Below are 12,619 nucleotides of genomic sequence, written 5' to 3'. Positions count from 1 at the left end.
TGAACCAAAAGTAAAAGGCTCAAGGTTGAGTCTCCCCCATGTTATGGGAAATGGGATGCGGGGGAATGGGGAGATTTGCTGTTGCAATTCACCTAGTGTAGCACCTTTAATATGGGTACATTCCCGCCTTTAGTAGTCTTATACGTTTTGAAACATACTTCTATAAGCATTGTCAAAAGTCAAGGTGCAGACTTTTGTTTGTGTGTTGAGAGAGCGCTACAGCTATTGGCTGAGTCACGTGAGCGAGAGGAGCGAGAGCAGCACGCGCGCACGTCGAGACAACTTTTTTTAAACCAGTTGTAGGTTGCCTATTTAGATTTTCATTATGGAGGCACCTATTTCCAAACCTTTTTTCGTAGAACATATTAATACGCTAGAACTGATGCACATCAAGAAATAATGGAGACAAAGCACTGGACAACGACATTGGGCGCACTAGAGTGCATTACATAAATTCGCTTGTAGGTGGTTTAAACTGCATTCTAATGTTGACTTTGCTTAAAGAAAAGGGTATCAAGCGAAGTGTTTTATGCATGATCAGTTCTTGGGTCTCGGGGGCTGCCCGAATGAACATTTGAAATGGAAGTTATGGAATTCCCTCGCGTGGTTCTTTTTATGGGGAAAAGTCTTCAATGAAACTGACATTAAATGTGGAGAGTGATACATTTGCCTCTGTTGGCCATCAAGTGGCCTATTAATTTATAAGCCATTGTAGGCTACCATTTAATACAATAAATATGTTGAAATGACGATATCACTGTAGCCTACCTGGAGCTGGCAAACCAATTTAATAAATAGCCTATAACTTCAATTTATTGTTGTTGTAGCCTTATATTATTATGCAATTATTAATGGACATGTTTAGTTAAATAAATTGGAAGTTATCAAACCTCTTTCGCAATTGCCGATCAGTTGTTAGAATTTATAAGATTGACGGTAACAGTAGTCAGATTAGGCTACAGGTCAATTTGATTTAAAAAAACAAAAAAACACTGGCTGTTGTTGACAAGCATATTCAGTTCATATACATATTATTAATAATGACCCCATCCTCAGTAGCCTATTGGGAAACACAAGCACTTCTTACCCGTAAATCGCCTCGCTATTTAATAAATTCGTCTGTTAATTTGAACGTGGTCCTCTGTAGCTCAGCTGGTAGAGCACGGCGCTTGTAACGCCAAGGTAGTGGGTTCGATCCCCGGGACCACCCATACACAAAAAAAAAATGTATGCACGCATGACTGTAAGTCGCTTTGGATAAAAGCGTCTGCTAAATGGCATATTATTATAACTAAGCAAACTGCTAAATCGTTCAGTTTACATATTAATAAGCCATTTATCAGACGCTTTTATCCAAAGCGATTTACAGTCATGCGTGCATACATTTTTGTGTATGGCTGGTCCCGGGGATTGAACCCACTACCCTGGCGTTACAAGCGCCGTGCTCTACCAGCTGAGCAACAGGATCACATGTTGTCTAGACTACTGTAGACTATCTGAAATGCGATGTAGACCTATCAGGGGCTATAGACTACCTGCCTTTATCTAAGCAAACCATGGCAAAATTGAATTACAATCATAAACCCAGATTTTAGTCTGTAGCCTATGCCTATTGAAATGACAAATTAATCTCGCAAATGGGCCATTTATAACGGTTTGTAGTCTTAACATCTATAATAATAATAACACATAATAACAGCACAATTGCCAGAAAATTGCCTAACATTCGTTTTTTTATGTTCGTCCAAGTGTTTCTTCCTCAGAGATTTGGAGATCCTCTGTTCAACTTTCATCACTCAAACTCTCCTGACGGATTTATCTATAGTTATGCACGTGTGCAAATGGGATTTATTTACAATTATAAACCTGGTTGGAGCCCTGCATGCTGATTGGCTGAAAGCCATAGTATATCAGATCATGTACCACGGGTATGACCCCAAAATTGTTTTGACTCTTCTAATTACGTTGGCAACCAGTTTATAATAGCAATAAGGTACACCGGGGGTTTGAGGTATATGGCCAATATAGCACGGCTAACGGCTGTATCCAGTCACTCCCTGTTGCTCATGCTTAAGCCTTAGCCGTGGTATATTGGCCATATACCATACCCCTTGTGCATTTATTGTTTAATCATTGCAGTCAAATGAGTTAAATCGACATCCATTGATGGAAAATGATTTGGCAAGTTTAATAAGGGCGAATGATATTTTCTCTTGCGACATATTCAAATACCTTTATTACATCATGTCATAGCTTGCAATAATTATTATTTTGAGGGAAACGGAATTTTGCTTCTAACGTCGTTACAAGTACGATATTCCTTCTTAATTGGGTCAATAAGGTTATGGAAAAAGGGTTTATTGTATAAATATGGCAACTCCTCTCTTGCTGTGAATTGTTTTTTGGCCAATTTTTTTCAGTCCTTTTGGGTGGGTTTTGAGCGATCATTGGGCTAGAAATTTGAAACAGACCTGGCAACCCTGGAAGAGGGGGACACCAAGGGGTTGTCAACATTTTTTGGCCATTGATTGGATGTCTCATGGTCAGACGACAACTCGTTGACCGATAGCCCCGCCCCTTTGTCCTAACCGCTAGGAGCTGCTGCTGGGACAGAATAACAGATGAAAGGTTAGCTAGAGACCTGTATTAGTAACTTTACCAAATATTGACTATTCATTGTCAGCAAGAGGATTTACCCCTCTCTGTGGTATGAAAAGGTAGCTTTGGCCATCTCGCCTGAAGTTGTGGTAAGGGGAATTCAAAGGACTAACATAATTATTCATGAAGATAGCTAGCTACGTTACAGTAGATAGCTGACACGAGGGCATGATACGCGTTACAAAACACATGCATTTCAATAATGCGAAGTAACACACGAAGTTGCTAGTTAGCTAGTAATGTGATATAACAAATAACATCGTTTATGTAAAGATATGTTAATCTTGGGTAGTTTGCTTCCGCTAATGACTTGCTAGCTAGTTAGCTAACGGTGCAACTATCTAGTATAGCTAGCTAACTAGCTAGTTAGATATTGTATGACACATGTCAACAAACATCTTTAGCTGAAAGTGGCTAGCTAGCTAAAGATGTTTGTTGACATGTGTAATAATACAATATCTGTCTTGTCAGTGTACGATTACTCGTGCTTTAGCTAGTGGGTAATGTTTGTCAACTGATGGGATTTTTTGTAGCCAACCACAGTGTTTTTTTTATTTGCTAGCCAGACAAGTACAGTAGCTAGTCAACTGTTTCATACATACGTTTATTGCTTTCATAACACAACACTAGTTGCACGTTTTTGTGGGAAGCAAGCAAGTTTTCTCCACGTGCATGTAATGAATAGTCACAGGTATACGACTCATGAAGGCTGACATTTAATTATTATAGCTATTTTGAAGTTGTGTTGCTGTCTACATTTCAGTTAGCAAGGTGTGTGTTTCTGGGGAAAGTAATGATAATATGCTCTTTCTAAGTATCTAGCATTTGTCCTGGTTAAGGCACATACTCGGGCACTAGGGCTATTGAATATGTCAAGTAACAGACATGTCCATATTGGGGATAAGGACAACTTATAGTGTATATATGAGGTTCCATTTGATAGTGCACAAAGTATGACAAACATTCCACCTTTGTAATTTGCGTACTTTCTTCAAGATCAGAAAGCTGAAGCATGGATTCGGCTCAGGGGAACTTCTCTCCACTCAAACACTTTGTAGTGGCCAAAAAGAAGATCTGTGATGTGTTTGAGCAACTGCTGGAGTATGTGAAGGAAGGCTCATTGTTTGTAGAAGGTGAGTGTGTATAGTAAATCAGGTGTGTTGGCAACATTTCAATGCCAAAGTAGGCTAAGTAATAAAATGTGGAAGTGCTTTTTCTTATGTCGTGAGTACACTGTTCTCTTCTCACTTTTCCTTGTTGTGTGATTGTCAGAAACGTGTCAGAATGAAGCCTTGGAGAACATTGCAAGTCATAACCAACAGGAGCAGATTCAGGCGTATGCTGGCAAACTGCAAACTATCAAAGATGTGCTGGCACGCAGACACATGAAGGTGGCCTTCTTTGGCAGGTAAATAAGTGTAGTCGAATGCATTTTGATTTCTCCACCGTTTTGCATATGCTTAGTTTGAGTGTAGTGTACACAGTACACGAAGTTGGGATCCTTAACTTTAAGAAAAATCCGTAATCCGTTGTTTTTTCCCCCACTTAATTAAAATCACAGTTCAGTTATCACAAAACATATTATTTTACGTGTTATAGCTGATAGGCTATAAAGGCCTGGGGAAGTTGTGTAATTCAAATAAAACCAGATAGGAAGAGGCAAACTTTAGGCTACTTGGTGAATTTGCAAGACAAGACATTGCGAGATGCAGATTACTAAAACATATGAGCACGTTTCTGCCTTCTTCTGCCTCTCTCCCTCTTGCTGGCCTGCCTGCTAATGATGCAAGTGTGTTCAGTCTTCGGTCTGTTGTGTGTAGAATATCCTAGCCTATTCATGGCACCGATGTCTTCGGGCCAGTCTTGCGAGCAAAGGGTAGCCTACTTAGTTTTTGCCTCATAAAATTACAGTAGACTACTGGTAGCCTGTATCGATTACGTTTTTTCAGACATAATGAAATGTGGCCCCTTGAAAGGGCCTCAGCAATGGTATGTTTGTTTGTCTGTCTGTTGGGGTAGGCTACACTACAGTTTTTTTAATGCGGACACGAAACCTTCTCTGGTGATATTAACAGATATTAAAGTCCATCAATAGACAACCAGAACTGTCAGTCAAATAATTTCAAGCTGCTGCGCCAAGCCTGCTGCCTGCGCGCAGACCACTCTCTCCCAAAAAAGTACCAAAACATTGAGTAGAAATATAACACATCTAGCTACCATACCATAAACAACGGCATAAAAACAACACAGCAGCAGATCAGTCAGCAACGTTTATTGTTACAGAAGATTTACGCTGGAGCAGAATTCTACTGTACAGACCTCAATTGTTGCTAACGACATGTTACTGTAGCTGCATTCTATGTCTGTAAAGGGTGGTAGTAGATATAACTTCATTGCCCGGCCTTAGCGGTCATACATACATAATCTGACCATTATTCGGCATTGTAAATTGACGTGGATTTTTTTGGGCCATTTGAAACTTTAAGCAAAATTATCCATTTGTCAAATCCCTAGTACACAGCTTAGAGGCTAGAAAAGAAATGTGTCTAGATAGCGCACAACCGCAGTTGAGCAGAGATCAATGCATCATGACATCGAGTTTTGCTTTTATTGATCAGTTAAGATTATTCTTATTACACCATGGATACAAAGCACTGTATTGTACTGTAGTAGATGCTTATTTCCCACGCTTTCAGCATTGCTAATTGAGGATGATGAAGAAAGTGTGATGTGCAACTTAGCTTTCAGTTTCCTTTTTATTGCTGGTTCATTGAAGCACACTTTAGGCACGGCCGGCCCGCTCATTAGGCAGGATTAGGCGGCAGATTGACGAGGGCGGCATTTCCTGAGCTAAACTGACTAAGACGTACCTCCAACAACACATAAAACCTCACATAATTCTGTCCAAAAACCATGACAATGTCTCTCAACCAGTGGCATAAGGGCTTTTTAGGTGAGCGCTTTGATAAGCAGTACCCACTTTGTCAAAGGCAGGGGCACAAAATATTTTGCTTGTCCGTTCCCAGCGTGCCTCTCCAGGGTGCTGTTGGGGAGACGCGTCTCTGCAGCACTCCACCAACGTTCCGTCAAAAATATCATCTAACATAAATCATGTAGCAGATATAGGATATAGTAGAAAGAGTATGTGGCCTTTTCTGTAGCCTACAGGCTGGAGATAAAATGTATGACAATGTAATGAAAGGGACACTATTTACATCATGCAGGTTTCTCCGATCAAATAGCCTAACCCAAATGGCGCTCAATCAAAGAAAAAATGAGCTGTCATGTTAACAAACAACATATCCTAAAAACAGGACAGGTCAAAGTAAAATGGACAATATGGAATGGACAATCACAACTGTTGTCCAGGAGTTTCACCTCATTGTCATGATCAGTGGTTTCAAGTTTGATTCCGTCAGTTTTTGACAAGCTGATCATAGCTAAATATAAAATACTTTTGCATTTCCCGCTGTGTAAACACGTTGCAAATAGGCTTGCGATAACTCCTGATAAAGTTGGGTAGTTGATATTCAGAGCTTAAATAGCCAAATTGATTAGTCACAAGAATCAGGACTGATAAAGCCAATGCAATGGCCTGTTTTACAAATGGTTGGCCTACCACATGGATGGGTATTCATAAAATTCCATTGCAGGCAACACTGTAGGCTACAGCCCAGTATGCACGAGCCGACGCCTTTTGGACATATTTTTTTGGTCCTGTCCAGACGCTGTTTTTTGGTGTTTTACAAATGGTAGGCTTACCACATAAATGGGCATTCATAAAATTCAATTTCAGGCAACACTGTAGGCTACACCTCAGTAAGCACGGACCGATGCCCGACGCCTTTTGGATGTCTTTTTTTGGTGTAGTTCCAGACCGGCCTTGATTTACACATCCACAGACATTGGTTTTTGGTCTGGTCCGGACCAAATCTGAACCAAACATATTTAACATTTTTATTTAACTAGGCAAGTCAGTTAAGAACAAATTCTTATTTACAATGACGGCCTACCCTGGCCAAACCCGGACGACGCTGGGCCAATTGTGCGACATCTATGTTTGGTGTGGTCCAGACCTGCCTTGATTTCAACGTCCACGGACATAGATTTTTGGTCCGGTCCATCATAGATGTCTATGTTTGGTTCAGATTTTTTTCCGGTCAGGACCAGCCTTGATTTGGCCCAAACATAGACGTCTATAAATTACTTATTTTCAACTTTCATTCAGAACCAAAAATGAGCCTGATTTCAACATCTGAAAAATACATATTTTCAACATACGAAAAATACCTTTTCACCTTTCTTTCTTTTCTTTTTTTTTTTTTTTTGTCATTTAGCAGACGCTCTTATCCAGAGCGACTTACAGGAGCAATTAGGGTTAAGTACCTTGCTCAAGGGCACATCGACAGATTTTTCACCTAGTCGGCTCGGGGATTAGAACCAGCGACCTTTCGGTTACTGGCACAACGCTCTTAACCACTAAGCTACCTGCCGCCCTAAATTGAACCAAACTTCAATGTCTGGAAAATATGTATTTTAGATATCTTTTCAACGTCATTTTGCTTACTGGGACTATTGTAGTTTTGCGAGGGGTGTCATTTTCGGGTCTCGCCAATGGTGGCAGAATGGCAAGGACCGGCCCTGACTTTAGGGATGGGCGGTATCCAGATGTTCATACCGTCACACCGGGGTATACGGTATTACCGGAAGTGCACACAAGGGGTGCTATTTTTTTGGGGTGACGCACAAAACAATTTTATGCTGTCTCTGCTGTAACCAAGAAGCTTTCTCTTGAGATCTTGCCACTTAGCTATTTGACACGTCTTAGATTTCTTATAGATATACTTAACTCATAGTTATAAGCAGTGGCGTAGTACGCACCTCCACAGCCCCTGCGTGGCAGGAGTGTCCCCAATCCCCCCAAAAAGTACTTTCTTTTTTATGGTATTGAAAATAATACCGTCTGTATTTCGAAATACCCCGGTATACGGTATATCGCCCAAGCCTAGCACACCTGCATTGAAACGGCTCCACTCCCACAGATAAAATCTTACAAAACCAATCCTCTTTTTGAAAAGTCTCAACCTTTGTGTATACATACAAACTAGCTATTGGACATGATTCAACGTTACATAACTGCCTATTCATTATCCAGTAAATCACATCTGGCCAACATTTCTGTAATAATTCATTCCTGACTTTGATTAGAGGTTCTTTGAGATTGTATGTATGAGGTAAAATAATAGTAGTTAGACTTCCTCTTACATGATCTTCTGTGCCTAGGACGAGTAATGGGAAGAGTACAGTGGTTAATGCCATGCTGAGGGACCGGGTGCTGCCCAGTGGCATGGGTCACACCACCAACTGCTTCCTGAGTGTGGAGGGCACGGACGCGGACCACGCCTACCTCAAGACCGAGGGCTCAGAGGAGGAGAAGAGCATCAAGGTAAGTTCACTGGAGATGATGTGGATATACTGGCATAGGCCTAGATGCATGGAAGATTAGGCTAGCTCTTATTACCACTCATTCAGTAGGCAAAACATCCTCAGTGAGGTTGGAAATGGGTTACTTGAAGATTAACTCGTTTTACCACTCATAAAGTGTACCCTCACAGTCACGTTTTGTTTTGATTTGATTTCTGACTCTAAGCAATTAATCATTAAACAAATTTAGTCTAGATAAGGTTAAAGCAATCAGGACAGGCACAGGTAAACAGTAAACGTTAACTAATGGATATTTTTATAAGTATCGAGTGGTAGTCCACGCTTGAAGACGTAACTTTCTACTACATTGGAAAAATATTTTAAAAACTATGGATTTCAACACCCAACCAAAACCCTGCAGTAACACAGGACAAACATAGGTACAAGGAAAGCATTAAAGAATGGACATTATAGTGACTCGATGTAGTGGCAGTACACTTTTCTGGGCGCATCACGCTTGAACCCTGTATGGAAGCTATCCATAATACAGAGATCTAAGCTAAAGCTACCCTCAGCCTAAACCTATTAGCCATGATATAGTCCACTGTCTATTGGAAAATGCTGTAGAGACCTTTAGAACCATTGTAAGAAAAATTTAGAAAGAAATCAGCATTGATACTTTTCCTCCAGTTGATTGTAACACTCAAACAAATGAAATGTTTACACATCTGCGTCCAGGGGACCAGAGCATTAGCATTTGTAGAATTTGTGTTATCGAACAGTATTTTTTTAATGGAAAGAGATGCCTCTCCTTCACGTGCAGTATTTTTTTATTTAATAGCACCTCTACTCTGGTTGTTTGAGAAAAAATAACTATATTTGATTCTGCCATTGAACATTACATACAAATTGTCAGGCAAGCAAAGTTTGAGATTGATTGAAATCCAGTAAATTATACTGTGACTTCTTCTCTCTTTCTAGACTGTGAACCAGCTGGGTCACGCACTACACATGGACGAGAGTCTGGACGCAGGCTGCCTGGTCCGAGTCTTTTGGCCCAAGACCAAGTGTGCCCTGCTCAGAGACGACCTGGTCCTCGTAGACAGGTACGGCAACGGAATGCTGCCAATGACCCCACAACTTCCCGAGGTCCCCAACCTCCCGAGTGGCGCAGTGGTCTAAGGCACTGCATCGCAGTGCTAGCTGTGCCACTAGAGATCCTGGTTCGAATCCAGGCTCTGTCGTAGCCGGCCGCGACCGGGAGACCCATGGGGCGGCGCGCAATTGGCCCAGCGTTGTCCAGGGTAGGGGAGGGAATGGCCGGCAGGGATGTAGTTCAGTTGGTAGAGCATGGCGTTTGCAACGCCAGGGTTGTGGATTTGATTCCCACGGGGGGCCAGTATGAAAAAACAAAACAAAAAAAGTGTATGCACTCACTAACTGTAAGTCGCTCTGGATAAGAGCGTCTGCTAAATGACTAAAATGTAAATGTAAATGTAAACTTGACCTCCATTTACACCGCTGGTCCTAAGAGTAGGGCCCTATAAAATCAGCGATGTGGAGGACACGGACGGAATCACAGAATCCAGACATTAAAATGGAATTCAACAATATTCTAAAATGTATTGAACTTGGTAGGGAATCAACTAAATGTATTGAAAATTAATTCATTTTTCCAAGTTTATCTTAAGACATGAACAGAATGCATAAGTGATTCGTATTTCCTGCAACTTTCTGAAGAGGCAACGAGAATTGATATGAATATTATTTGCATCAATCTAGTAGTTATTTCTATATCTACCATCCCGTGTGCTACAAAAGCTAAATTTTCTATTGGTGCCACTTGTTAAATCCACTTCAATCAGTGTAGATGAAGGGGAGGAGACAGGTTAAAGGATAATTTTCAAGCCTTAAGACAATTGAGACATGGATTGTGTGAGTGTGCCTTTCAGAGGGTGAATTGGCAAGACAAAATATTAAAGTTCCTTTGAATGGCGTATGGTAGTATGTTTGTGTCAAAAACTGCAACGCTGCTGGGTTTTTCATGCTCAACAGTTTCCCGTGTGTATCAAGAATGGTCCACCACCAAAAGGACATCCAGCCTACTTGACACAACTGTGGAAAGCATTGGAGTCAACATGGGCCAGTATCCCTGTGGAACGCTTTCGACACCTTGTAGAGTACATACCCCGATGAATTGAGGCTAAAGGGGGGCTGTGCAACTCAATTTTTGGTATGCTCAGTGTATACAGGGTCAGTGCCAATACCATATTTATAATGTGCAGGGATACTGGAGTGGTAGGGGTAGATATGTATAGGTCCTTCCATTCCTGAGGGGGAATAGGTGATGTCGCGGCTTCTTCACGACTGTTTGCGTAAGTGTGGACCATTTTAAGTCCTTAGTGATTTGGACACCGAAGAACTTGAAGCTCTCGACCCGCTCCACTGTAGCCCTGTCGATGTGGACGGGGGCGTGCTCGCCCCTCCATTTCCTGTAGTCCACGATCAGCTCCTTGGTCTTACTGACGTTGATAGGCTATATAGCTAGATATGGCTTTATAGCTACATATATGCTAGATATTGTATGTATTTGTTATTCAAATAAACACTGATGAACTGTGTATGTGATCACCTATCAACTGAACAGCGATAGAAGACTGAAGAAGTGAACCCACATGAATCTGTTTTGCTTTCCTGTATATGAGGATTGCAATTGTAACTATGCCATACGGTATGATCTGAACTATTGCTAAGTAGCCTAACTAGAATAGCCATCAACCACCAGTGTCCCAAGTCCCATGGGAAGGATTGACCATCACTAAGCAGAGGTTGACTAAACTGTATTACTAGAAGTTATGAACTTGACTTTCTAACCCCATCCTCCATCTTCTTTAGCCCTGGGACAGATGTCACCACGCAGCTGGACAGCTGGATCGACAAGTTCTGCCTGGATGCCGATGTCTTCGTGCTGGTTGCAAACTCCGAATCAACTCTCATGAACACGGTAAGAGTGCTCACAAGCTGACCAATCCCCATGGGATCTAGACAGATCTGACCAATCCCGATGGGATCTTGACAGAGCTGACAAATCACGTGGGTTTAGATAGATTTGATCAATGCGTCCATCTGAAACATTGACAAACGTGTTAAGTAGCAGAGCTTCCAAGAGCACATATAGCTCTGTGTGCTTAGTTTGGGATATGAGTTTCTCATTCCCCAATTTGTTTTCATGGATTCCTTTGAGTTATTTTTCAACCACAAACAAGTTAGTCTTTCTGGAGAAAGGAAATACAAAATGATTTGATTTGGTCATGTTCACAAATCTGTATTTTTGTTGTATTTTACCCCCTTTTTTCTTTCGATCTTGTCTCATCGCTGCAACTCCCCAACGTGCTCGGGAGAGGCGAAGGTGGAGTCATGCGTCCTCCGAAACATGACCTGCCTAACCGTGCTCCTTAACACCCGCCAGCTTAACCCGGAAGCCAGCCGCACCAAAACATCCCCACAGCATGATGCTGCCACCACCATGCTTCACCGTAGTGATGGTGCCAGGTTTCCTCCAGATGTGATGCTTGTCATTCAGGTCAAAGAGTTCAATATTGGTTTAATCAGAACAGAGAATCTTGTTTCTCATGGTCTGAGTCCTTTAAGTGCCTTTTGGCAAACTTCAAGCAGGCTGTCATGTGCCTTTTACTGAGGAGCGGCTTCCGTCTGGCCACTCTACCATAAAGGCCTGATTGGTGGAGTGCTGCAGAGATGGTTGTCCTTCTGGAAGGTTCTCCCATCTCCACAGAGGAACTCTGGAGCTCATTCAGAGTGACCATCGGGTTCTTGGTCACCTCCCTGACCAAGGCCCTTCTCCCCCGATTGCTCAGGGCGGCCAGCGCTAGGAAGAGTCTAGGTGGTTCCAAACTTCTTCCATTTAATAATGATGGAGGCCACTGTGTTCTTGGAGACCTTCAATGCTGCAGAAATGTTTTTGGTACCCTTCTCCAGACCTGTGCCTCGACACAATCCTGTCTCGGGGCTCTACGGACAATTCCTTCGACCTCATGGCTTGGTTTTTGCTCTGACATGCACTGTCAACTATGGGACCTTATATAGACAGATGTGTGCCTTTCCAAATCATGTCCAATCAATTGAATTTACCACAGGTGGACTCTTCCAATCCAGTTGTAGAAGCATCTCAAGGATGATCAATGGAAAAAGGATGCACCTGAGCTTAATTTTGAGTGTCATAGCAAAGGGTCTGAATACTTATGTAAATAAGGTATTTCTGTTTTTTATTTTTAATACATTTGCAAGCATTTCGAAAAACCTGTTTTCGCTTTGCCATTTTGGGGTATTGTATGTAAATTGATGAGGAAAAAAATAATTTAATCAATTTTAGAATAAGGCTGTAATGTAACAAAATGTGGAACAAATCAAGGGGTCTGAATACTTTCCGAATACACTATGTGTTCTATGAAGCAACAAATTAGCAAAATTGTTATTTGACGCAACTAGAAGGAATTATCAACATATGTCAACAATGCGT

The 12,619-nt window shown here is 41.6% G+C and overlaps 1 protein-coding gene across 2 annotated transcripts in view; it reads left to right on the top strand.

Annotated features, from left to right (window-relative positions):
* The first annotated feature begins 2,602 nt into the window (after positions 1-2,602).
* LOC311130839 (mitofusin-1-like) overlaps positions 2,603-12,619 on the top strand; it is a 34,615-nt gene continuing 24,598 nt past the window's right edge. Inside the window, exons 1-6 of one of the 2 annotated variants that reach the window (XM_084163644.1) lie at positions 2,603-2,747; positions 3,655-3,791; positions 3,931-4,066; positions 7,942-8,104; positions 9,064-9,188; positions 10,978-11,086. In XM_084163644.1, coding sequence (XP_084019770.1) covers positions 3,671-3,791; positions 3,931-4,066; positions 7,942-8,104; positions 9,064-9,188; positions 10,978-11,086 — 654 coding nt within the window. In that variant the 5' untranslated portion in view covers positions 2,603-2,747; positions 3,655-3,670. The remainder of the gene's footprint in view (positions 2,748-3,654; positions 3,792-3,930; positions 4,067-7,941; positions 8,105-9,063; positions 9,189-10,977; positions 11,087-12,619) is intronic. The other variant, XM_084163645.1, reaches the window with a different exon arrangement.

The sequence above is a fragment of the Coregonus lavaretus genome (assembly GCF_964263955.1).
Source record: "Coregonus lavaretus genome assembly, chromosome: 6".
NCBI classification, from domain to species: Eukaryota; Metazoa; Chordata; class Actinopteri; order Salmoniformes; family Salmonidae; genus Coregonus; species Coregonus lavaretus.
This window is presented reverse-complemented; position numbering and strand designations above follow the sequence as displayed.